Source organism: Gadus morhua, chromosome 1, assembly GCF_902167405.1.
Source record: "Gadus morhua chromosome 1, gadMor3.0, whole genome shotgun sequence".
In the NCBI taxonomy this organism is placed as follows: domain Eukaryota; kingdom Metazoa; phylum Chordata; class Actinopteri; order Gadiformes; family Gadidae; genus Gadus; species Gadus morhua.
Genome location: NC_044048.1, coordinates 14,748,589 through 14,774,283, shown reverse-complemented (window position 1 = coordinate 14,774,283; position 25,695 = coordinate 14,748,589). Strand labels below are relative to the sequence as shown.

The following is a 25,695-nucleotide window of genomic DNA, read 5'->3' as shown; positions in this document are numbered from 1 at the left end:
CTGTGTTTCCAGTGTAGCGGCGTAGTCGTGCGTTGCTTCAGACAGCAAGGGTAAGGGAATGTGACTTCCTCGTGCGGCCTGTTATGAATCAGCCTGATTTCCCCCCCCGTGTAGCGCTCAGACTCAAACAGAGGCAGATGATGAATGCCGGCCGGTTTCGTAATGGCATTTCCTTTCGCTGCACTTAATGGCATATTGAAAATGTTTTCATTGTGGTGAATTAGTGGCGCCTGCTTGCAGCCTTTTACCTCCCTGCTTATTAAGGAAATTTGTCTTGGGTATTTAACCGCTGCACGGGATGACAATTATGACAATGGCTGTACTTCTCACAGTCATTGGCGGGGACGTGGGCAGTGATTAATGGTAAATACATCCAATGTCCAACACAGCGTTTATTTCCATTTAGCGCTGACAGTTAAAGTCCTAGTCATCATAAAAAATAAACAAGTAGTGATGATAATAAATAACACGGCGCCGAAATGGAGGCGGTTTTGTGGTCATCATCATCCTGTAGTGCCGAAATCTACTGCCAGCCTACACGGGTCCGGTCCGCGCACCCTTGGCTGTACCTGTGTTAACCGTGGTTGTTAACGCGCACCAGTGCCACGCAGCAGGACTGTGGGGGCGCCGAAGTGGAACAGATGTCATTACGCACGCTTCCCAGCTCGGCTAATCAGACACACCACCTGGGTTTGCTGATTACTATTAATCTGCTATTGTAATTGAAAACCAGGGGGTTGTGCCACGACAGCGAGCCCGCCTCTCAGTGGGGGCTAATAGATTGCTCGTGCCTGGCTCCTGACAGGTCCCGCCCTCTCACACCAGGATCCGCTAATGTGGTGTCAATCCTGCAGCGGCTAGGACGATATTAAGCTATGACTGACAGGACAGTCATCTTTAGGGGCCGAGGGGTCCTGTGCTGATCCGCCGTGACGTACACCGCTGGTTTCACCTAAAGTTGTGTTTTTGAGATTTCACTCCGAAAGATGCGTGGCTCTTCCGCACCACACATTCTCGAACCTTTCCGACAATTTTATCAAGGAAGTTTCTGTGAAATTGCGTGAGAGAATCCTTTCTACTGCTCCACGTTTTTTTGCAAATGTCACATACATTACATTGTGTGACATTCAAGGTCATCATTACTTCATTACTTCACCGTTCTGAACGAAGGCGCAGAGGGTTCACACATGTCTTCCTGGCGTGGACCAGTAGTGGTCACTAGTACCTCTCACTAGCAGCATCTAGCCAGGCAGGGACCAGTAGTGGTCACTAGTACCTCTCACTACCAGTGTCTAGCCAGGCAGGGACCAGTTAGTGCTCAACAATGCTATTCACTACCAGTTTCTTCCAGGCAGTGACCAATAGTGCTCACTACCAGTGTCTAGCCAGGCAGGCACCAGTTAGTTCTCACCGATACTGCTCACTACCACCGTTTCCTCAGCAGGGACCTGTAGTGTTAACTAATGCTGCTCACTATAAGCGTCTCCCAGGCAGGGACCAGTAGTAGTCCAGCAGTGCAAATGAGTGCAACTCATCTAACTGGTGTATCTTGTCAACGAGAGGGCAGTCAGCCCTCATGATATGCTCCCTCTCTCCCCCTCTCCGATTCCCAACCTCCCATCAGCGCTCTCGCTCATCCATTAATGATGTATTTTCAGAGCTGTTTGAAGAGAACACGGATTTAGGCACAGAGTGCTATGTGTTTCAGTTCCACTCTATATGACTGGTAATTCAATTCATCATTCTCTCACGTATGGCTGGCAATCCACATTTCTCTCGCTCTCTACCGGCTTTGTGCTCAATTGCAGGGGAGTCGGGTTTGATTAATTAGGCCTAATAGGTTCTCCTCCACCGGGAATTATTGGCCTTAATCTGTTCACCTTCTTTCTGTGTATCTTGTCTTGTGTGTGTGTGTGTGTGTGTGTGTGTGTGTGTGTGTGTGTGTGTGTGTTTGTGTGTGTGTGTGTGTGCCTCTGTGTTTTTTGTGTTTCAGTACGCTGACTCAATTTCTATCTCTTCTGTGGCTTTTGTGTTTGACAGCAATAGCGTGGTTACAGTGTGATCTCTCTCAGAAGAGCTTTGATTGGCTCCCTGTGTTTATGTTTTTCTTGCAACTCTGATCCATTAATACAGATTGTGTGCGGGTTCATAGCTGTCTCATCTGTTGACAACCGTACTGTCAGCATGCACTTCTGTTCGCTATCCATCAACATGCGCATGCGTGTTGATGGATGTTGAAGTCAGTTGAAGTCAGTTTTGTTGGAAGTAGACAGGAGGCAGACATACTGGTGTCTGGTTATCTTTTGGGCCGAGTCGCCTTTCACTATGTAACCGACTGTTCTACTGTGCTGCTTCTCATCTTCCATCGCTGGCCGTCGAGGTCATCCACAAGGCTCTGTCGTATCGGTTACACATAACGATATCCATTCACAATCCATATACAAATCACAGTCCACACCAGCGCTTCCCACCACATGTTGTCCATAGAGCACTGGAACCTTGGCTTCCCCACCACTCTGTTAGGAAGAGGGAGGGGGTGCGGGTGTGAAGGCCACTTCACGTCCCTTCACTCCTGCCCTGAACTTGAGCTCCCCTTCTCTTCCCACCACTCACGCTTGTCGGGATAGGAGAAAGTATAGTCCTCTCAAGAAAGTAAATCTCCAGGATTGAAGGAATGCAGAAAGCGCTCAACGTACTCTGTCTCCAGCCTGCTGTCCTTCCCTTTTGACTCGGGAACTATTCGTGGCGCTTAAGATGCAACCATAGAATGTGTACACCTATGCATACAATGGCTTTCACTGTATACTTCGGAAACAAATAGCGAAATGGGTGTAACCAAATGTTTGGTTTCCCTCTGAGAGTGTTGTTTTCCTCCTTCTGAACCCCCCCCCCACCCTGATCATGTGCTGAGCAGCTCTTTCAGCCCCTGAAATCAAGCACTAACTGGCAAAAGCGTTGTAGGGGCCGCTATACAAGGTCACACTATGCTACAATGACTTCTCTCAACAGCAGCTTAGCCTATGTGATATTTGAATATACCATATGCCCCGCTGAAATGTCAGGAAGGTAGATAGTTTCCTCCCAAGCCTAGTATGTGTGTTTTGAGGCCTTTCTTTCCCAGAGAGCCCAGGTTTGGCCCTGCTTCACATTCCTGACTCATGATCTCAACCAGCCCCCCTCCCTATACTTGAATGACCTCAGAGTGTGTGTGTGTGTGTGTGTGTGTGTGTGTGTGTGTGTGTGTGTGTGTGTGTGTGTGTGTGTGTGTGTGTGTGTGTGTGTGTGTGTGTGTGTGTGTGTGTGTCTGTGAGACCCACCCATATATTCCCAGCCGCGACCACCACACACGGAGCTGATTAAAAACAGGACAGAAATCCCATATACCCCCCTCCCCCTTCCTCCATCCCCTCTCTGATCATAACCCCTCCCCCCCGCTTCCCTCTCCTGTCCCCCCCGATCATAACCTCTCTGACATCAGTCTAATAACCAACAAGCTCTGCAGGCATTCAGTGAAGAGACCCACCTATGTTACATCACCACTGCTTGGCTCTGTTCCTTATGTCGGTGGCTTAGTGCATGCGTCCATGTCCATATATGTGTTGTGAGTGTGCGGGTGAGATGGAGCACCATGCATCGCACTCACTTAGCTGTGTTCCGTTCACTGTGTGCAGCGTTGACAGTTTCATTGATTCATTTGCCCACATCCTAATTGTTCTCATTTGGTTTCCTGGCCACAAGACAAGAGTGCTGAGATATGGCCTCATATCACACCTCTAACCCTATTGGACATCCAGATTCACTTCGTCATCTTTAAGAATGGAGAGACGGAGACGGTAGGGAAGGCAGGGGGGGAACATTGTCCATACCTGAATAAAAGACAATTTGCTTCATTTTTCCGATGCACGATAAACATAGCTGGTTGTTATGCATGCAAGGTGCGTGTGCATAGTAACGTTCTTCACATGAATTTAAAGTGGTTACACATATCAGCCCAACTCCATGCACACACACACAAATGTGTGCAGTGTGCACACACTCGCACACAAACACACACGCACAAAGCCTGCTATTCCTTCCAGTGCTCCCCTGGGTTTCTGGGAGGGTGTGGGGGCTCAGACGAACTGTATCCCATCTCATAACAACATCACCAGAGGAGCAGCGCAGATGCTCTCTCCCGATTGGCTGCGCTACGCCGACCCTGAGAGAGAGAGAGAGAGACTCTTTTTACATCTGTCTTCGTCTCTGACTGGTGGAAAAAAACAAAACCTTTTTCATGTGCAGCGGGTAACTGTTGCGGCCTGCATTGATGCCTATGGAGCAGCCCCCACCTCCCCCCCCCTCCATGCGCGAGTCTTCAAAGATGAACTGATAAATCACCCGGCCGGTGCCGGAGCGCAGTGACGACACGGCGCTTACACACACATCTGGCGGCCGGCGACCTCACTTCTCTCACACACACACACACACACACACACACACACACACACACACACACACACACACACACACACACACACACACACACACACACACACACACACACACACACACACACACACACACAATCACACGTACAAGGACGGGGAGGCGAGCCTCTTAGGCACAGCTCATATCAATTACAGTGATGTAGGGTCGTCACGGGCCTGTGATGGGAGCTGCCAGTTGACTTATTCCGCTGATGGAGCCGCCACCGGCTCTGTGCCGGAGGGATCGCCACGGGCTGCGGCGGAGCAAGATGGATGGGCCGAGCGGGACCTCACTAAGATTATATTTTATTCTTTTACCCTGGCTGCAGCACAGCCACATTATCTATCCCGGGTGTGAGTGTGAGTGTGAGATTGGGTGTGGGTGTGTGTCTTCAACAAGTCTGGGCTTTACACACTTGCTTAAAGCCATTTACAGAATGGATTACAGAACAGCCGTTTTCTGGATATTTGTGCATTGTGGGTTTGCTCTCCAAAACGGGCCTTTTTAAAAGGGATGTTGTTGTTTGCTTTCATTCATGTATTCCAGACACGGGGCCACATGTGGCTGAGTCCACGCGGCCCCATCAGCGCGATGGCATTTGCGCCTACTGGCGAATGACTCATGGCTCCCGGCAGCGGTGGTGAATCAGGCTGGCAGCGCCGCGACGCACCAGCGAGCGCAGCAGCACCTTTGGGGGCGGGGGGAGGGGCGGTTGCTTCCCATAACACACAACGCCTTCTGCCGCACGTTTACAGCACACGTGCGCTCACCGCTCGCTACCCCAAAGCAGAAACACGTAGGCTGGATGTCTCCGGCCCCTCTGCAACGCGACCGCCTTGTATGGCTGGGCGCCCGGTTTTCAAAATCCTTCTGAAATGCCTCTTTTTGACATGACATGACATGACGTTACACCATCACCAGTATTTATTTATGAGTCCAGGATATTTTGGGAGCCGGGGGAAAAAGAAGCAGAAGAAGAAGAAGAAGAAGAAGGGGGGAAAGAGTCCCGGCGTGTCTCTGGTGTCGTCAGCGGGTCGTGTGACTTCCTGATGAATCGCTCTTGGGATTCTCAGTGACATCCCAGAGCCATTGTGGCGAGGAGCGCGTCACACTTCTCTTGCTTTTCAGAAACCATAATCCATCGCAGTGGAAGCTATTACTGTCCCCGAGCGTTCCCAAAGAAAGAAACCAAGCCGCTTCCTTCCCCTCCCCAAGGCTGCCCTTTAGTGGCCCTCTGCTGTTCGATCGAAGGTCCTCCATTTCTAGGCATAGCGGCACACCTGCTGTTATTCTTGCCCGGCCTATTTTTCATGCTGGTTATACCATGGATGTGTTGCCAGAGGGGGGTTAACATGGAAGAAACCTTATGATCAGGCATGTATTTTTTCGTTGATGGTAGAGCACCCCATCCCCACTCCCCCCCTCTCTCACAAGTAACACGCGGGCTGGATTTCACTTCCCCGTCTCCAGAAGGCTCCTCTCGCTCCTTGTTGCTTGTTAACATGGTGATTAGGCAACTCGCTAATCTCTCATCCACAAGAGAGACACTAATGGTGCGGCCACACCAACCGCGTTACTCGCGTTGGACAACGCGAGTAACGCGCCTAACCTGACGCTTGACCAGTGTGTGGTGGTTCAACGCTTCCAACGCGTCAACGCGCCAACGCAGCTAGATGAGTCCATGTCCATGCAAGTGAACGGAGCGTTCCCTCTTCGTCATAACTATCAAACCAAACATCCTTCACATTCACTGAGCGAACATTATGAAAGTAAAATGCACATTTCTCGCTAAAAATGCTTCCATAAACGCATTTAATGGCGTAACTATGTAACTATTTCCACCCAGAATAAAGAAAAATGTCGGCAGTGGCTGCGCTGGAGTCCGAGGTAGGAAACCCAAACGCCGCCGTGTTTGGGTGATAGAGTTTAGATCGGGTTAGATTAAATAATCTCGGATATAAATAACAATAATCGGGTTAAATAACTTCACATGGTGTGTCTGGTGTGTTTCCAACATTCGTAGTGTTGATCAGCAGAGAAGCAGTCCGCCAAGACGTTGAGGTTGCTTAGCAACCAGAGACTCTGTCCATGCAAGTGAACGGAGCGTTCCCTCTTCGTCATAACTATCAAACCAAACATCCTTCACATTCACCGAGCGAACATTATGAAAGTAAAATGCACATTTCTCGCTAGAAATGTTTCCATAAACGCATTTAATGGCGTAACTATGTCACTATTTCCACCCAGAAAAAAGGAAGATGTCGGCCGTATGCTTCTGTGCAAGCTCACTACTCTCTGCCAGTGACGTCGGGTCAAGCTCCACGCTGATTGGCTACCGCGGCTAAGCGTCACGCGTTGGAGCGTTGAAAGTTCAATTTTCTGAACTCCGGGCGTTGGTGCGATGGGCGCGTTACTGCGTTTACGTGCGTAATTACGTGCAACTGCCGCGCCTAACGCCCCCAACGCAACGCTTCAACGCTTCAACGCGTGTACCGCGCCTAAACCAATGGTTCCCTATGCAAAAATGCCGATTTTCAACGCCCCTAAAGGTGCGGCCACACCAACCGCGTTACTCGCGTTGGACAACGCGAGTAACGCGCCTAACCTGACGCTTGACCAGTGTGTGGTGGTTCAACGCTTCCAACGCGTCAACGCGCCAACGCAGCTAGATGAGTCCATGTCCATGCAAGTGAACGGAGCGTTCCCTCTTCGTCATAACTATCAAACCAAACATCCTTCACATTCACTGAGCGAACATTATGAAAGTAAAATGCACATTTCTCGCTAAAAATGCTTCCATAAACGCATTTAATGGCGTAACTATGTAACTATTTCCACCCAGAATAAAGAAAAATGTCGGCAGTGGCTGCGCTGGAGTCCGAGGTAGGAAACCCAAACGCCGCCGTGTTTGGGTGATAGAGTTTAGATCGGGTTAGATTAAATAATCTCGGATATAAATAACAATAATCGGGTTAAATAACTTCACATGGTGTGTCTGGTGTGTTTCCAGCATTCGTAGTGTTGATCAGCAGAGAAGCAGTCCGCCAAGACGTTGAGGTTGCTTAGCAACCAGAGACTCTGTCCATGCAAGTGAACGGAGCGTTCCCTCTTCGTCATAACTATCAAACCAAACATCCTTCACATTCACCGAGCGAACATTATGAAAGTAAAATGCACATTTCTCGCTAGAAATGTTTCCATAAACGCATTTAATGGCGTAACTATGTTACTATTTCCACCCAGAAAAAAGGAAGATGTCGGCCGTATGCTTCTGTGCAAGCTCACTACTCTCTGCCAGTGACGTCGGGTCAAGCTCCACGCTGATTGGCTACCGCGGCTAAGCGTCACGCGTTGGAGCGTTGAAAGTTCAATTTTCTGAACTCCGGGCGTTGGTGCGATGGGCGCGTTACTGCGTTTACGTGCGTAATTACGTGCAACTGCCGCGCCTAACGCCCCCAACGCAACGCTTCAACGCTTCAACGCGTGTACCGCGCCTAAACCAATGGTTCCCTATGCAAAAATGCCGATTTTCAACGCCCCTAACGCGAGCAACGCGTTTGGTGTGGCCGTAGCATAACGCGAGCAACGCGGTTGGTGTGGCCGTACCTTAACCACGCTATTGCTGTCAAACACAAAAGCCACAGAAGAGATAGAAATTGAGTCTGCGTACGGAAACACAGACACACACACACACACACACACACACACACACACACACACACACACACACACACACACACACACACACACACACACACACACACACACACACACACACACACACACACACACACACACACACACACAGTTTTGAGTGCAGGCAGGGATTGTGCACTTGTGCAGCAGGCGTCATACATGTGTTACAACAGCGGTTTAATTCCATGTGGGTCTGCATGTCCTTTTATTTTTGGCTTTGATTGTGCCTCTTTGTTTGTTGATCTTCTGTACACACACACACACACACACACACACACACACACACACACACACACACACACACACACACACACACACACACACACACACACACACACACACACACACACACACAGCAGCAGCAGCACAGCCTTTTGATGATGAGTGCAGCAGGAGCCTCTCAAACTCACAATGTGTCCGCCCGAATCACCACACGCGCACAAACACACTGCACGTTTATTCCACACTCACACACACCGACGACTGCGTGGCCTTCCACCTGTGCGCTGCCTCCTCCTTCTGTTGACTTATTTATGTAGCCCTTTCGTCTGGCCCAGGCTGTGCTTCACAAGGGAGGTTAACTTGGCTGTTTGAGCCATGCATTATAGAGTGCTCTGGGGCTGTCTTGGGCATTGGATCTGGTGATTGAAGTGAATCAGCTGGTATAAAAAGAAAAAAATCGAAACCAAAGAAAACACTGAGCCAAAGTTGTGTTTGTTATCATCCCCCCTGCTGAGAAGTATGACTCTCTCTTCCAGACCCCTCCGTCATGTCTGACTTGTTTTTTGTTGCCGTTCTTTTAATTTTTTTCTTCCCTTCCAATGCCCCGCAAACGGTTACCTGGGAAGGCCATCCTACCTTCAGCCCAGGCTACCACAACATTGCAGGCTTTCAGACGTGACATTCAAATGGCTGTTAGGATGGTACTCTTACCACTCTTCTCATGTGGCACCACTCTTAACTGGTAGGCCTGCAAGTGTTAGTGGCAGGTGCGTGTCCATGGCCCATTCAAGCTCCCCAGGACCTGAGGGGTTGAAGGGGGACATGTGACACCAGGTCCGGTCCATGTAGCACCAGGTCCGGTCCATGTGACACCAGGTCCGGTCCATGTGACACCAGGTCCGGTCCATGTGACACCAGGTCCGGTCCATGTAGCACCAGGTCCGGTCCATGTAGCACCAGGTCCGGTCCATGTAGCACCAGGTCCGGTCCATGTAGCACCAGGTCCGGTCCATGTGACACCAGGTCCGGTCCATGTAGCACCAGGTCCGGTCCATGTAGCACCAGGTCCGGTCCATGTGAGACCAGGTCCGGTCCATGGAGCACCAGATCCGGTCCATGTAGCACCAGGTCCGGTCCATGTAGCACCAGGTCCGGTCCATGTCACACCGTGTCAGGCCACCGTACATGAACCGAACAAGAGTGCTGACGGTTCCTGCCCCTTACTGCCGGACCCTAGCGGCTCTCTGACTGTTCTTTTACCTTTTTTCCTCGCCCTGACCGAATTTAAGCATTCCCAAAGGTACTGACAAGACGGAAGCTTTGTCTCTTTTCTTCAGAAAAGACTCTATTGAACAATGTCTCCCACAAAAGGGGACAATAGGATTAGGAATTGAACGCGATAGGAAAATGGAAATGTGTGGTTACATCTCTGTGCGGAAATTAGCTCACATCCTTCTGTCTTTCCACAGAAGCAGTATACAGAATATTTTACAGGCTATACACATTCTTCAGGCATACTTTACACATACTTTATTGTCTCCATACCTACAACAGTTATTTACATTTTTTAAAAGTGCAGCATTTACTCAGCTAAGATAGCACAGATAGCACTGAAACGCTCAGACTTTAATCATGCAGATGGGCCTAATGGCTCCATAGTGGAGTCGGCTAGCATTTAGTACGCAAAGCCATCAGAGGCCGAGAGTATATTTCTGGATGCTGACTACTCTGGGACGCCATCTGTGACTAGTGTCAAGCGGGCTGATGATTATGACTCTGCCTATAAAAAGAGGCCTGCGACATTAAGCCTGAATGCACATCTTAACAAAACCAATTCCTCTTCTCATTATCCAATGGAAATGAGCGGATCCAGCTTTTGTCCCATGGCAAGTGTTGTCTTTCTCCTCCCCTCCACGTCAGCAATTGCAGAAAAAATATGATGTGCCGTCACTGATGACTTTATTGCAAATGAGTTTGGTCATTAAAGTGATCCCTAAAACAAGTTTCTTCATACACTATAGTTCATCAACAAAAACCCATAGTATGTGTTGCATATCAGATAAAAGCGTGTCAATAAATTACAAAAATCTAAAAGGTCCCCAACCTAATCGAGAAACGTTTTATGTCCAAGACACCTTGTCAAGAGTCAAGACAGACCACTTGATGGATGACAGGTAGTAGATCAATTGTATTTCAACTTGAATGAAGCCAACCTGGGCAGAGAAAATGGCTGCTATTGTACCATTCTTCATCTCAAATACTAGCCCCATTCACAATTAATCCTTATGGTATCTGGCCCCCTCAGATACCGATAATTTCCTTCCCGCAGTTGCCATTTGACTGACCAATTTCCGCTATTAACTGAAACGGCAGCTTACACAGAAACCAAACAGGGAATCTTCCATGGAGTCTTGTAAGGGCTATTGTTAGAGGCTAGACGAGTGGGGTGTAATTCAGACTTTATAAAGGGTTAGCCAGGGTTTTTGGACCACTGCTTTTGAAGATACAGAAAGATTCCAGTTGCATTTACATTTGCCACCAGAATCTCCAAAGCTCCCTGTCTTGGTCTACCTTCAGCATTTAATCGAAGTTGCCAATAAGCCCTCATGACAGTCCGCCAGTCAGTCAGTCAGCCCGTCTGTCTGTCTGCCAGGGGATGCGGAAGGACATTGTGCTGGCCAGAGTTGCCAAATGTACCTAATGAGGTGCTAATTAGCCACAAGCTCTCCACTGCGAGGGCTGGCCGGCCTTCACAGAATGGCATCATTAGACACCCACTGACACCCCGCCCCGAAATGTCCCTCACTTTTTCCAGCATCTATTTGGGAGAGCCACCTGATTGTGGAGCGTTTCTGTTTACCGGGCGTCCAAAATAGCCTGTAGCTTAATAGAGCAGAGCACCGAGGCGCAGAATCCAGTGCATCATGGGATTTGGCATAGGAGTAAAGGTGAACAAATTCAGTTGTTTTGGAACAGTTTGCTTCTACTTAATTTGCCTGGCCATTAAAAGTGAATTCTCTGTTTTCTCGTTTCTTTCTTTCACGGGCTCTATCTATCTCAACGAGTATCTTTGTGCTGATTGTTCAGGGTGTGATAGGTAATAGATTGAGTACCTCGTGCACACTGTGCTTACTAATTACCTCAATCCACCCCAGCGGCTTTATAATTTTCATGAACGAAAGTAAGTGTGAATAGATTGTAATGAAAATAAAAGATTGTGTTTTTGCATGTGGGAAATATGAGAGCGGAAACTGCTGACGTGGTAAATAATAAGAAAAGTGATGTACTTTCATCTTTCTGTATTCAAAACATTTGGAATGCTTTGAAAAGTTGTGCTGCCTAAGAAGTGCTGTGTCAAGAAGGGTCCCATGTGTGGTCTCACAATCTTCTAAAGCTTTTAAATAGTGTGAGACGTACAGACAATGGCAGATGGCAGGCTGAGCACTAGAAAAGAGCTGTGTTCCACATAGTTTTCCCATGCTCTGCTGCCAGAAGAGCTCAACTGAATTAATGCTCTCCTGAACGACGTGATGGGTAGCTACACCTGTCTTCACTAACTCTGTGTGTGTTTGGGTGGGTGTGGGCGTGTCTTTGCACATCTGTGTGTGTGTGTGTGTGTGTGTGTGTGTGTGTGTGTGTGTGTGTGTGTGTGTGTGTGTGTGTGTGTGTGTGTGTGTGTGTGTGTGTGTGTGTGTGTGTGTGTGTGTGTGTGTCTCTCTGAGGAGGGGGGGCAGTGAATCAGCCGCCTGCCGGCCTGGTAGAGCCGGGGCCATGCGGGACACAATGGAAGCCTTTGTGCTTCATCATGTGGTCATTACAGAGATGCTCTCATACGAGGGGGGGGGGGGGGGCTGAGCATGGGAACCCATGGGGAACTCAGCACGACCCCCACAAACACAACCCCCCGCACACACACACACACACACACACACACACACACACACACACACACACACACACACACACACACACACACACACACACACACACACACACACACACACACACACTATCTCCACTCCACTCACTCTCTCCCTTTCGCTTTCTCGCTCTTTTCTTCCGGGTTTTTTTTACCTATGGTTATGATGGAGAGCACTAATGCTTTCTGACAGGCAGGCAACACAAAGGATGTACCGTGTGTGTGTGTGTGTTTCTGTGTGTGTGTGTGTGTGAGAATTCGCATGTTTACAGGGAACGTGTGATGACAATTAGTATCATCTATTGTGCTTGGTTGAACCCCTGCTGAACCTTCCAGAAGGAGGCGGTGGGGGGGGGGGGGGGGGTACATGGAGCTGGGGCGATATTCCCACCCCCTCCTACATCCTTGAACATGGGAACGCTGCTGGTGTGTTGTTATGTTCGGATTTTCATGTCTCACAGCTTCTGGGAAGCGGGAACCGCAGTGAGCGGCTGTGGTTCACGGGTACCACCAAGAGCCCTGTGGTTTACCGGTTGTACCATGAGCCCTGTGGTTTACGAGTTGCAAAGTGTGGTAAAGGGGAGGCTTCCGTTTCCTCGTCCTACATTTCAGGCACTCACCGAGCCAGCGAACCATCCCTACTGTTACATAATGGGAAGGAAACATTCCCCTGCGTTCACCAGGACCACCGCTCGCTTGCCGAGCGAACCCAGTGTTTTTTGAAGCCAATGCCGCCCCCTCCCCCCACCCTCCTCCCCCCCTTCTCTCCCGTGACCCACATCGACGGCTGTTTTCCCAGTTGGCAACAGATAACCGTCAGAATCAGTCATTGGAACGGAAGCTGGCACGGCCTCGCTTTTCGGGGGCCTCTGTTTTGTCACCTCAGAAGGCAAAAGGAGCATTTGATGTAATTTCCAATGATAACTGAAATGGGAGTTGGCTCCCCGACTGTGTACCATGTTTTATTTACCAGCCTCGGGCTGCCAATATCCCCCCCCTCAAGCAACGGCGCCAATAACGGATGGCACTGAAGCGGCCGTCCATCTTCCCGAGGGGAGAGATTTGTGTTGTTCATCGCAGAATGCTCTTCTGCTTTATAATGTTTTATTTTTCCTATGCCCTGGAGACAATACATTTCCTCGCGTGGCTACCCTCCCGTATTCAGTTTGAACCCATTCTGCGTTCATAGCATCAAGTGAATGCGTAGGGGGCGGGGGGTGGCTCCGAAACAGCATTTTAAGGATCTGTATCTCCAGTATATTATGTAAACCTTTAGACGCTGAATAAGACATTTGCAAGTGTATATAAGTGCAGGGAACACACTGATGCCGTCCACTCTTCCTCAGGAATTCGGAGAATAACATAACCAACAAAGGACGTCCACTGTGTGTGTCTTGGGCGCCACAGGGAGAGGTGCGGTACAAGCTTCACAGCCCGGCCCTCTGCTCACCACAGGGTCTCGGCGGTTATTGAATCCAGACAGCCGCCGACCGGTAAACGGGATCGAATGAACGAACGCGGCACACCCCGACAAACAGGCCTGCGCTCATTTCCTCGGAAAACACGAACATCTGGAGTCTTCAGGGCTCAGGGAGGAGGACGGCCAGGACCGACGCCCGGGACGTGTCCCCCCGCCCCCCCCCCCCCCCCCCCCCCTCTCTCCCTCTCTCCCTGGCGCTCTGCAGCCGTGAGGAGAATGCTAAGCAGCGCTCCTCCTCTCTCAACTCCACCGCCCCCTGCCCTGCTGCTGCTGCTCAGGGGGTGCGGCGAGACAGTGCCCCCCCCCCCCCCCCCCCCCCCCCCCCCCCCCGCCCGCCTCCTCCCCACCCCCTCTCCCGCCACTTCCTCATGCGTACATCATCCGGATAGTTGGTAAATAGGCACCTCCTATTAATGTTTCATCGGGCGTGACAGTTCCAATATGCCATGTGAGCCGACCAGACATCAGAACCTCGTCCCGCCCAAATTGCTATCCCTTCAAGGTCATTTTTATTTTTTCCAAAACATGACGTACTTCTTTTCCGACTTCAGGTGGGGGGTTGTGATTTCATTTTGCGTAGCGTTAGCCGTTACCTGGGTCTGTGGAGTTCTTCCCCGTGTGGTCGAGTTGATGCAGTCGGAGACTCTGTGGCCTGACTGTGTGAGTCATGTGCTACTCGGGGGATTGAAGGGGTTTGGACAAGGACTGATGTTTGTTTCTCTCTGTCTCCTCCAGGTAAGGTGTTGAACACAGACCTGCGGCACTACCTCAGCCTGCAGTTCCAGAAGGGCTCCCTGGACCACAAGCTACAGCAGGTGATCCGGGACAACCTGTACCTGCGCACCATTCCCTGTGAGTAACACATGCACGCTCATCCCTCTCTCGCCGGCCACTCGTCCACATGGCTCCTCCTCCACAGTGCCATGTGTGTCACCTGATTGGTTCTCAGTGTCAGCGTCACTTTCTCCTTCTTGTAGTGGTTCTTAATGTGCTAATGGCTTACTCCAAACACATCTAGATGTGCTTGTGTATTTGGGACGATACCGTTTGAATACTTGTCACTTCTGTAGGAGTTGTAAGGACAGAGAGAAGAAAAGGGGTGGAAGACAGCACGGCAAAAGGAATGAGGCACGTCCATTGTAGAGAGGAAGATGAGCAGCGGAGGGTATAAAACAACATACAAGCAAGGATATGTTCAGTAAATCTTGACATTGGAAGCTTTAAGAACCGCAAATTGATAAACAAGCTAAAAGTAGCTAGGTCACCCTATATTTCATATTCCAGCCATCAGAATCAGAAAGAGCTTATTGCCATGTAGGTTTGAGCACACGAGGACTTTTCCCTGGTGTGTTGGGTATAAACTACACAGATGCAAACACCCCTAAAAAAAACGAGGTGTGCAAGCGCGTGCGTGCAGAGGTTATTGGAAATAGGATTATGTTCAGGAGGAGCCTTCAAGGGAGGCCCATTGCTGCCCCCCCGCAGATGTTCCTGCACGCTTCAGCTAGACCGGAACCCTTCGAGTTTGCAGTATGAGCACGATGACGTCACCGCCCCGGCTTCTCAATGAACACTTGCAGTAGAATAAGCTGAGCAGTACGGCCGCTCCTAAATCCATGAGGATCATGAGTATGTTCAAAAGATGTGATTTGCAGCTGGCCTTGAGCCCAAAAGGCTAATGATGTGGTACTGGGAAAAAAACAACCATAACAGCCCAGTGATATGTGTCATTTGGCAATGAGTAGTTGGCTTATAACCCCTACGCCACTGGGCCTTTTAGAAGGCTGGAGTCGGACAAGATAGCATTCCCTGCAGATCAGCTGGAAACGCTTCTTGCAACATCCCATCAGGGTTTTTTTCCCCCGTGGAAATACGTCTCTAATTTCCTTCTGCCTTTGTGCAGGGTGAGGCCTCATGGACCTCCTCTTGCATGGGGAGTGAAATCTCTTCTCTGGATCCTCAGAGTGTCTGTTATTGCAGAGCGGTCTGCTCAGCGCGTCTTGCTAGAGGATTCAACTATAGACGGCTTTATGAATATGAAATGGTCTGTCGGAATCGTGGAGAGATGGCAGAGATATCAGATTTATTTTTCCTCATCCTGAAAAGACATTTACCATTTTTGTATTATTCTTCTTTTAGATGAATTACTAAGGGAGCAATCTGACCAGAGGATCTTCCTACCTACATATCAAAAAGCATACGTCCCGTAGGGTAGTCGTATCCCGAGCGTCTGAAGAAAATCCATTTTATCTATTTTCCTTGATCCTGACATTTATGTTTGTTGTTATTATGTATGTTCTTTAATGTTGGCCAAGGCATTACCAGACAGCCTCCGGCAGTGTGCTCCATGCCCTCTGTGGCTGGTGTTTTTCTCCTTTGTGTTGTTATGAACGCTGCCTCTTCACAGAAGCAGACACTCCACACACAAGCTTTTTCAGTGTTCCCTCTTGTGTTGCTGGGGTTTTCTTGTTTGAACATAGTCCGGGGTTTTCTTGTTTGAACATAGTCCATCTGTCCCTATGATGTGACACCAGTCTATAGAATGCATAGTACCTGCAGTATGTCCTCCTTAAATGTTGTTCTGTATCCAATCCATCACTTTGAAGACTTATTATTGCTATTGTTACTATTTTTTTTATTTATGCCCTTCATTGACCTTGATATTCATTTGATCAATATATATGATCTATTTTCTGATTATCAGAACATCCACAGAAGAAGCTCTCATCACATCTGTAATCTTTTTTTTAAAGAAAAGCCTGAATCTATATATTCAATATGGAAGTGATGGGTAACATAAAGGTAACATGAATTGATCTGACATGAATCTAGACTAAATCTATAAACATGGATGAGATGTAAATATGGACTCAAATTGCCCTCTATGGGTTAATGCATGCTATTGCATGGATTCATTGTTACTGGTGGTTTTGGGTTACTACTAGGTAACGCCAAACAAATGCTATCCTATACTAGCCAGAGCATGCAAGGTGCTTAAGCCAAATTTCTAAATGAGATGAAAATGTCTCCCTGGAGCGCAACAGAAGCAGGCATCTTTTCCATGTGGATAGTGGCTGGAACCACTGCCACTTCATCACTTTACATTTCTGTTACTTATTTAGTTTACTTATTATTACTTATTTTTACCTATCCATTTAATTTGTATTGTATTGTTGCTGGTATGTGGCTGTTGAGTTACCAAGCATAAGAATTGTACTCTTGTGTACTTGTACAATACGAATATAATAAAAGCACTTCTGAGTCTGATCTGATAGTGGTTGGACCAGCTCAAGCAAGGGTGTTTGGTATTCCTTCAGAACTGTCCTCTGCTTCCACGCGCACATCAGAAGTGAACTTGATGTGGTGTTGGAGTCTGTGGTTGTGCGCTCTCTGAGGCCTATCTCCCACCAGGGGGCCACCAGAGCGTCCCTGTCAAGACCAGGACATCTGGCTGACTCAGGGGCTTCTGAGGCCACCATTACGAAGGACCAGTCTGGGTCTCAAACTACAAACCCACTTTGGTATAATACCAACAACTGTAATAGCTTTTCTTTTGTTTATCTGGGTCGTAACATGTTTTATTTCATTAGACACAAATAACAATAAGCACAGAACGGAATGCTGGGAATTGGGGCTGTTTAAACAAGCCTCTGTGAAAGCTGAGCCGGTGATTGTCACCGTTTCTTTCTTCCCCATTCTCCCCCTGTTAAGATAGATTAGAAAAAAGAAAAAAACAATTCCAACATTTCCTTTATTCAAGGTGCTTCTACAGGGGTGTGTGTGTGTGTGTATGTGTGGGGGGGGAGGAGTCATATTTCAATCCATAATGTTCCGTTCTCCGTTGCTGTACTACACCCGTTCATCTGTTGAATCTGATCTTTATATTCCTCTTCATTTATTTTTTATCAATATGATATCAGTATTTTCAACAGTAGTAGTGGAGGTGGTGCTTAACTTGGAGAAGAGGACTTACATAAACGGTTAAACCTGTTATTTGATCACCATGATCACCAACATAATTAACTCCTCCCTCACTACTGGTACTGTACCCCTCACTCTCAAGCTGGCTGCCATCACTCCCATCCTGAAAAAACCTGGTGCTGACCCATCTGACCTTAACCATTACCGGCCCATCTCCAATCTCCCTTTCATCTCCAAAACACTTGAAAGGGTGGTTGCCGCACAACTACAGTCCCACCTCGACATTAACAATCTCCACGAACCGTTCCAATCTGGCTTCCGTCCAAAACACAGCACTGAAACAGCCCTAGTCAAAATCACCAACGACCTCCTCCTTGCAGCCGACTCTGGATTACTCACCATTCTCATCCTCCTCGATCTCAGCGCAGCATTCGACACCATCTCCCACCCTCTGCTCCTGGACCGCCTAGCTGGTATTGGGATCACTGGTGCTGCACTCTCCTGGTTTACATCCTACCTCACCGGCCGTCAACAATTTGTTCAACTAAGCAACCACAAGTCTGGGTGTTCAGATATCTCACTGGGTGTCCCCCAGGGGTCAGTCTTGGGTCCACTCCTCTTCACCACTTACCTCCTCCCGCTGGGCACACTCCTCCGTCAGCATGGGGTCCATTTTCACTGCTACGCTGACGACACACAGGTCTACATCTCTACCAAACCCACCGCTGCCATCCCCCCCACCTCCCTCATCACGTGCCTGGAAGAGATCCGGAGCTGGTTGAGCAGGAACTTCCTGAAACTCAATGGAAACAAGACCGAGGCCCTGCTCATCGGATCCAAATCCACCCTCACTAAATCACAACACACCCCAGCTCCACTCATAATTATCGATGGATTCCCAGTACCCTTCTCCTCCAAAGTCAAGAGCCTCTGTGTCATCCTGGACAACACCCTCTCATTCGCACCCCATATTCACAACATCACCCGGACTGCATTCTTCCACCTCCGCAACATCGCCAGACTCCGCCCATCACTGACCCAATCCAGCACTGAAATCCTAGTTCACTCATTTGTCACATCACGCATAGACTACTGCAACGCCCTCCTCACCGGACTCCCCACCAAACTCATCAACAGACTGCAGATCATTCAGAACTCAGCCGCCCGGATCATCACCCGCACCAAATCATCTGACCACATCACCCCTGTCCTCATCCAACTTCACTGGCTCCCAGTACATTACCGCATCCAATACAAAACCCTACTCCTCACCTACAAAGCTCTCCACAACCTAGCCCCCAGTTATCTCTGTGACCTCCTCCAAGAATACACTCCCTCCCGCTCCCTCCGCTCAACCTCTGCTGGACTACTATGTATCCCCACATCACGACTCACTACAATGGGTGCCCGGTCATTCAGCTGTTCAGCACCCAGGCTCTGGAACTCCCTCCCCCCACACATAAAACAATCAGACACCATTACAACCTTCAAGTCACAACTCAAAACTCACCTGTTCAAACTCGCACACAACGTCTAACTGATCACTGTTTTGATTGTTTTTTTGTTTTGTTTTGTCTTGTTTTTGTTTTATTTATTTCTTATTGCTTATGTTTATTTATTTTTACACAATGTCTTGTTTTTTTAAATAATGTATGATGACTATATGCTCTGTAAGGTGACCTTGGGTGTCTTGAAAGGCGCCTCTAAATTAAATGTATTATTATTATTATTATTATTTAATTCTTTAATGCCAAAATTGTAATCTCTCGTGGTACGATGTGTGGTTTCCGGGCATTTATTCTTTCAGTTGATTTCTAAGTGAGAATGTGACCTAGTTAGAATAGAGTGATGCCTACATGAGAGACAGCATAACATTCATTTCATAACAATGTTTCTTTTTTTAATGTCTGACTGCCCAAGGCAGTTATAATTAGTATATATATGTAAGTAACGATGTAAGTACTTTAAACTTGGTGTGCAACAGCCTTCGCTGTAGATTGTGCTGAAGATCTGAAACCTGGTCTTAAAAGAGCAGGAGGATGTTGTAAATTTGCGGGGAGGACCCTGAAAGTATTCCTTTTTAGCATTTCCTACGATGATTAACTCAAGGATGACTTTAAATGGCACTTCCTAAATTTCCCATGAGTAGTGATAACGCCGCTTCCCATATAAAGTAGAAAAAAACCTTGTCAAACGTAATTCACGTTTTTGAAAATTGCCTGATCGTGGCTGACTTATTTTGCCCCCCCCCCCCCCGCCACACACACAGCTAAAGACAGCGATGAGTAGTGTAATGCAAAACGTCATTCTGAAGTGACTTTGTGGGAAGGAGTAACAAGCCCACAGGGCACAGCAGACAACACCTCTGTGACGGCCCACCGGGTAATGTGGTTTGCACAAAGGATATTGCATTACTTGACAATTTCCGCCTCCTGCAGAGCTTTCTCGAAAATTAAATCCCAATCGGCCTTTTCATATTTCCGAACACAAAGGGGAGGGGCTTCTGTGACTCCTTCCTCGTTTCACCAGGCCATCAAACGGCGCCAGGAAAACTAATATTCTGGGAAACATTTATCTCCAAAACTTAATAATCTACTTTAATCACGAATGTTAATGAGTTACATGAGTGGCGAGTGTCTCCAATGCTTCCAATGGGAAATACACACACACACACACGCACACGCACACACAGTAGGTCATGGTTGAAGACTAGCTTCCTTGGCTTGATCCATCCATGCAGTTCATAAGGCACCTACTAACTGGATGGTTTATTCAGGAAACTAGTTCCCAAGTGGCCCGATCCAACCAGCTAATCATTCTTTGATAACCCACATTCTTACTTTGCCTTGCACACTGACATGGTTGCTTTCATAAAAAGTTGGCACGGTTTTCTTCACTTGACTCTGAAAGGAAGAAAAAACTAATTAAAACGTCAAACATTGGTGCACACTTCATTCCAAGATTTAGTAGCTGTAATGTTTTATATTGGGCTTCATTTTCTAGCAATTAGTCTCTCCCCTAACTTACCCTGCCTGACCTGCGCCAGTGTTTATACCATTGGTACAGAATTACTTCTGCCTCCCTCTTCTTCTGTTCAGAAGAGGCTGCAATACATGTCCATTGTCCATACCAAAGCGTTGGCGTATTTACTTGCTAACTCGTTGTTCCTATGGGGATGAAACTAATGTACGGTAAACTTGATTGATTGATGATTCTTGCAAGAGCCCTCATGGAGCCAAGTATTTGCTTTAATAAAGCAGGATCAGGGGAAGACACGCTGGCAGCATTGAACATCAACATTGTTGCTACAATGACTGAACATCTCGTCAGTAGGTGTAACATTGTTTGCAAAATTACACATTAGCCACACTCAGTTGTTTTATAACTCAAAACAATTAAATAGCACAATGGGGGGCATTTTACATTTAGCCACATGGGCCCATCTGAATAATGTCTAAGGTTTCCCGCTATGATCATTGTCGTGTTTTTCCTCGTTTCTTGTTCTACTTGACTCCTGACCTAAAAGAACAGCCCTTAAGCAGCTGATCATTCATTGGCTGTGGTTAACCATTAAAGGACAATGCACTGAACGCAAAGGAGGCCTTTTATCAACTTGAAGGATGTGATCAAATATTCATTGAAGTGATGGAGCTGTCCTGCGAATGCTTCCTTCTCCCTGTCCTCCACTGTTTTAATGTATCGTTGAAGATCACTAATGCAGAAAGGGGTTTGCTGCCAGATTGAATTCACTGGACATTTGTAGGACAAGCTAGAAACTGTTCCCTGGGATTTTTCCAGTTTAAATACGGTGAACAATTATTTGCGACTAAAGGACAGATCTGCCTTCGACGATGAGATGACAATAGAGCAGTGGAGACATCAATAAGAGAACAAAAGCAGCAGTAGGGGTTCAGCGTGTACTTCAACCGCAGAAGAGGGCTATTAAACCTGGAGTGGACTCCCGGGCCCTGAGCTCAGCCAACGCCGGGCCGTTCAATCAGAACCCTGCCCTGTTGTGACCAGCGTGCAGGTTGTCTCGTCTCCTAACTGTCTGTGTGTGTGTGTGTGTGTGTGACCCCCACCATTAGGCACCACCCGGCAGCCCAGAGAGGGGGAGGTCCCTGGCGTGGACTACAACTTCATCAGTGTGGGCGAGTTCCGGGTGCTGGAGGAGAGCGGGCTGCTGCTGGAGAGCGGCACCTATGACGGTACGGCCCCCACCTGTGTGTGTGTGTGTGTGTGTGTGTGTGTGTGTGTGTGTGTGTGTGTGTGTGTGTGTGTGTGTGTGTGTGTGTGTGTGTGTGTGTGTGTGTGTGTGTGTGTGTGTGTGTGTGTGTCTGTCTGTTTCTTCTCCCGTCCTTCCAGCAGAACCGCGTTTCCTTAGATGGATCCGGGCATCGACTCTGTAGCAGAAAAATCCTGGAAAGAGCTGATGTAAAAAAATAAAAAACCTACGCAAAGGCCGGGCAGCGTAGCATAATGACATACTTCCTAAAAATAGGGCAGCGCTGAACGTCGTTGGAAGAAGCATCGATGTTTGTCTGTATACTCTTGCTCTGTCCCACTCCATTACACTCTGCCTCTGGGGAAGACCTGGGCCGGGATGAATGCCCCCCCCCCCCCTCCCCCCAGTCAAGCCCCCTCCCCCCAGCCTGTTGCCTATCGCTGTTTATTGGGTCACGCGGCGATGCCAGTCCACACATACACAAAGCACCAAACCAGGTCACCGTGGCTGGTTATGCGTAGTGGCGCTGTGTTGGAGCAGTGGGAGCGCGGCGTGTCCCCAGGTGACTGCGAGGCTATTTTAGCAGAGAGAAGCAGGTCAGCCCCGGCAGCGAGGCGGAGCACCTCACCTGGCCCCTAGATCAGGCCCCCCGGCAGACGGTGGCCCCCCCAGCCGGAGAGAGAGCACCCCGCCGCCGTATAAATGATGGATGCGTAGAGGTCGGCCCGGGCCCCGTCCTGCCTAATGGACCTCCTAGTGGCTCAGCCTGCAGAGGCTCCCCGGGGCCAATCGCTTCAGGGGCCCGCCCCCGTGACCTCCACACGGCCCCCACTGCGGCACTGAGGAGGGAAACGTTGTGAGGACAAACATACCCTCACTGACATGCTAGCACTCAACCACACACGCACGCAGGCACTCAAACACACGCACAAACCACACACACGCATGGACAGAAACACGCGCACACACACACACACACACACACGCATGAACAGAATCACACACACAGGCAAGCACACAAACGCATGGACAGGAACACATGGAACCAAGAACACACACACACACACACACACACACACACACACACACACACATGGAAGCAAGAATACACACGCACACACGCATGAACAAAAGCACACACACGCACATAAATGGACACAAGCCTGCGCATACACACATACGCCCACACATGCACACACACATAGCGGAAGAGATGATGAGAAAAATTGAATGTGAAGTTCATGTGTGAGTTTAATAATGCAGATCCTGAACAGTGTTTTAAGTGGTATAGCAGTATAACGAAGAGCGTTTCCGGCTGGTAGCTTCTGAACTCAAAGCTAGGCTGTTAGCCGTGACTAATCCCCCAGACCTGTGAACCAGATCAGCCTGATCTTGTAGTTTCATAGTTTTAATCCGTCACTAAGACACACACGTACACTTCTCTGAACCTCTAGAGGCGGTCCGGGAGCGTTTCACAGATCTGTCTTTTCATTTTCTTTATGTGCAAGTCTCTTTAGAAATAGTAGAATGTTATTCAGAGACAGATTAGATGGATATTTAACCAAGCATAATGCAGGCAAAATTGTCGGGTCTTTTTTCTTTATCATTCATCACTTGCGATGCACACAGTCAGCGTGCATCACAATTCACCCTGACTGCATTACAAGCGAGTCCGGGTGTCAAACATTTACATTTTTTATTTGAATAGCATATTAAGAAAGCAATGCATTTCAAAGTTGGTTGCAGCAAGAAACACCGTTACACTTTTTGTCCTATGTTGTCTTTTGAAGTCTTGCTGAAAACCAAATTGCCCTTAGGGGACAATAAAAGCTTGAAGTAAGTTATTAGAAAAACTATTAGAAATAACTTGATACAGCAAATGATACAGCAGAAGATTTAAAGAAAGAAAAAGCTTAGCTAGCTACCTAGGTCGCAATTGATTGAAAGGGCTCTTAAAGTTGGAATAGAACAATTGCAAGATAGAGGGGTCTGACATTCAAAGGATCTAGCGTTGATCGGAGAGAAAGATCATTGTAACAGACTGGATATAAAGTTGAATTGCCATTAAGAATATCCTATCACTAATGTAAACACTCTCTCTCTCGCTCACTCACTCACTCACTCACTCACTCACTCACTCACTCACTCACTCACTCACTCACTCACTCACTCACTCACTCACTCACTGATAGAGGGGCACAAGATGCAGCACAGAGCTCTTGAAGCCTGTGATTTTTTTCTGGTGTTCTCCAAGACATCAGCCGGTGATTGTTTTCTCCAGAGTAAAAGTGCAGAAACTATTCAGCTATACAATTACAGGTTTGCATATTGACTTGACTCTCGTGTGTGTGTGTGTGTGTGTGTGTGTGTGTGTGTGTGTGTGTGTGTGTGTGTGTGTGTGTTCGCAGCTGTAAGGTTTTTGTCAAGAAATGTGTGTCTAAGATACAATGTACCAGCAGCTGTTGTCTGCACTGCAGATGGAAACAAAAACAAAATCACAAACTCTTAAGTGGATAGACGCACACAGAAATCGGCGCATGTTGTGGTGTGCTTCTATCGTATTTTTATTTTATTTTATTTGCAAGTGGTATGCTAAGACATTTCTTTGATCACTGAAAAAAAATAAGTACATGGCTAATTTAAACATTAGACTGACAGACTGACAGTTCAATTTCAGGCTTCGTCTGGAATTTGGAAGATGTATCTGTATATTTGTCAAGTCACATTGTCAGTTAGGATCAGAACGATGGGTCACGCGATGGGTGAGCCTAATGGGCCGAACAAGTAAACTAGATATTATGCCCCAGACAGGACGAAAAGGAAAGGCAGACATTGTTTTGATGGACATTTGGGAGGATATATTAATAACTGGTAAAAATGACATTATTTTTATTTGGGTTATGGTTATATATTTATTTTAACAAAAAGATATTAACGAATCAAGCTTTCCAAAGAACTTCTATCTGTTTGTGGCGATGTGATTCCGACAACACACAACAAACCACACGCTGATTGTATTTAGTTTTATATTACAGACGGTCGTTAAATTAGATTGATTCGTTTAAGAGACATTCAATATTTTTGGTTTGTTTCAGACAGACGGAACACACAATTATTTGTGCGATGATGAATAAATGAGGTCCAATAATCAATTTGAGAGACAGTCATTAGGGTTCAAGCCTACTTATTTTATTATAGTTGGACTGTTTTTGCTACTCGACACGTCAATCACCCAGAGAATAACCCCTCAAAGAAACACCTGAGAACAGAGAAAATATAGTGTTTAAACGCCAAGCCCACGCAATAGAAAACCTTTATAGATGATGGATCGCATCTCCCTTTCAAATGGCTCGATGTCACTTCTGTCAGACAAATGATCAGCACAGTCTTCTCTCTTTTTCTCTCTTTCTCTCTGTCTCTCTCTCTCTCTCTCCCTCTCCTTCTTCCTGGCTCTCTCACTCGCTCGCTCCCTCTCTGTCTCCCTGGCTCTCTCTCCGTCTTCCTGGCTCGCTTGCTCATTTGCTACATCTGCCCGGCCATCCGTCTGCACTTGTTGCGGTGCCAGCAGTTGGGCGTGTGACAAAGGGTGGGAGCCAGGCTGGCAGAGACGGATAGCGGGCGACTGTGAATCCCACGCGTCAAGCGCTTTTTGTTCCAAGAGTCTCCCTATTGTGACGGTTATTCACTGAGTAATACGTTTCATCAGCCATGTGTGAACGTTACATCGCGCATGACGAAAAATGAATCAAAAGTGCCCGTGGGACA

The 25,695-nt window shown here is 47.8% G+C and overlaps 1 protein-coding gene across 2 annotated transcripts in view; it reads left to right on the top strand.

Annotated features, from left to right (window-relative positions):
- The window catches only part of magi3a (membrane associated guanylate kinase, WW and PDZ domain containing 3a), a 103,939-nt gene that overhangs the window by 41,187 nt on the left and 37,057 nt on the right, over positions 1–25,695 (top strand). For both annotated transcript variants that reach the window (XM_030357497.1, XM_030357509.1), the window contains exons 2-3: positions 14,520–14,636; positions 21,794–21,913. In XM_030357497.1, coding sequence (XP_030213357.1) covers positions 14,520–14,636; positions 21,794–21,913 — 237 coding nt within the window. The remainder of the gene's footprint in view (positions 1–14,519; positions 14,637–21,793; positions 21,914–25,695) is intronic.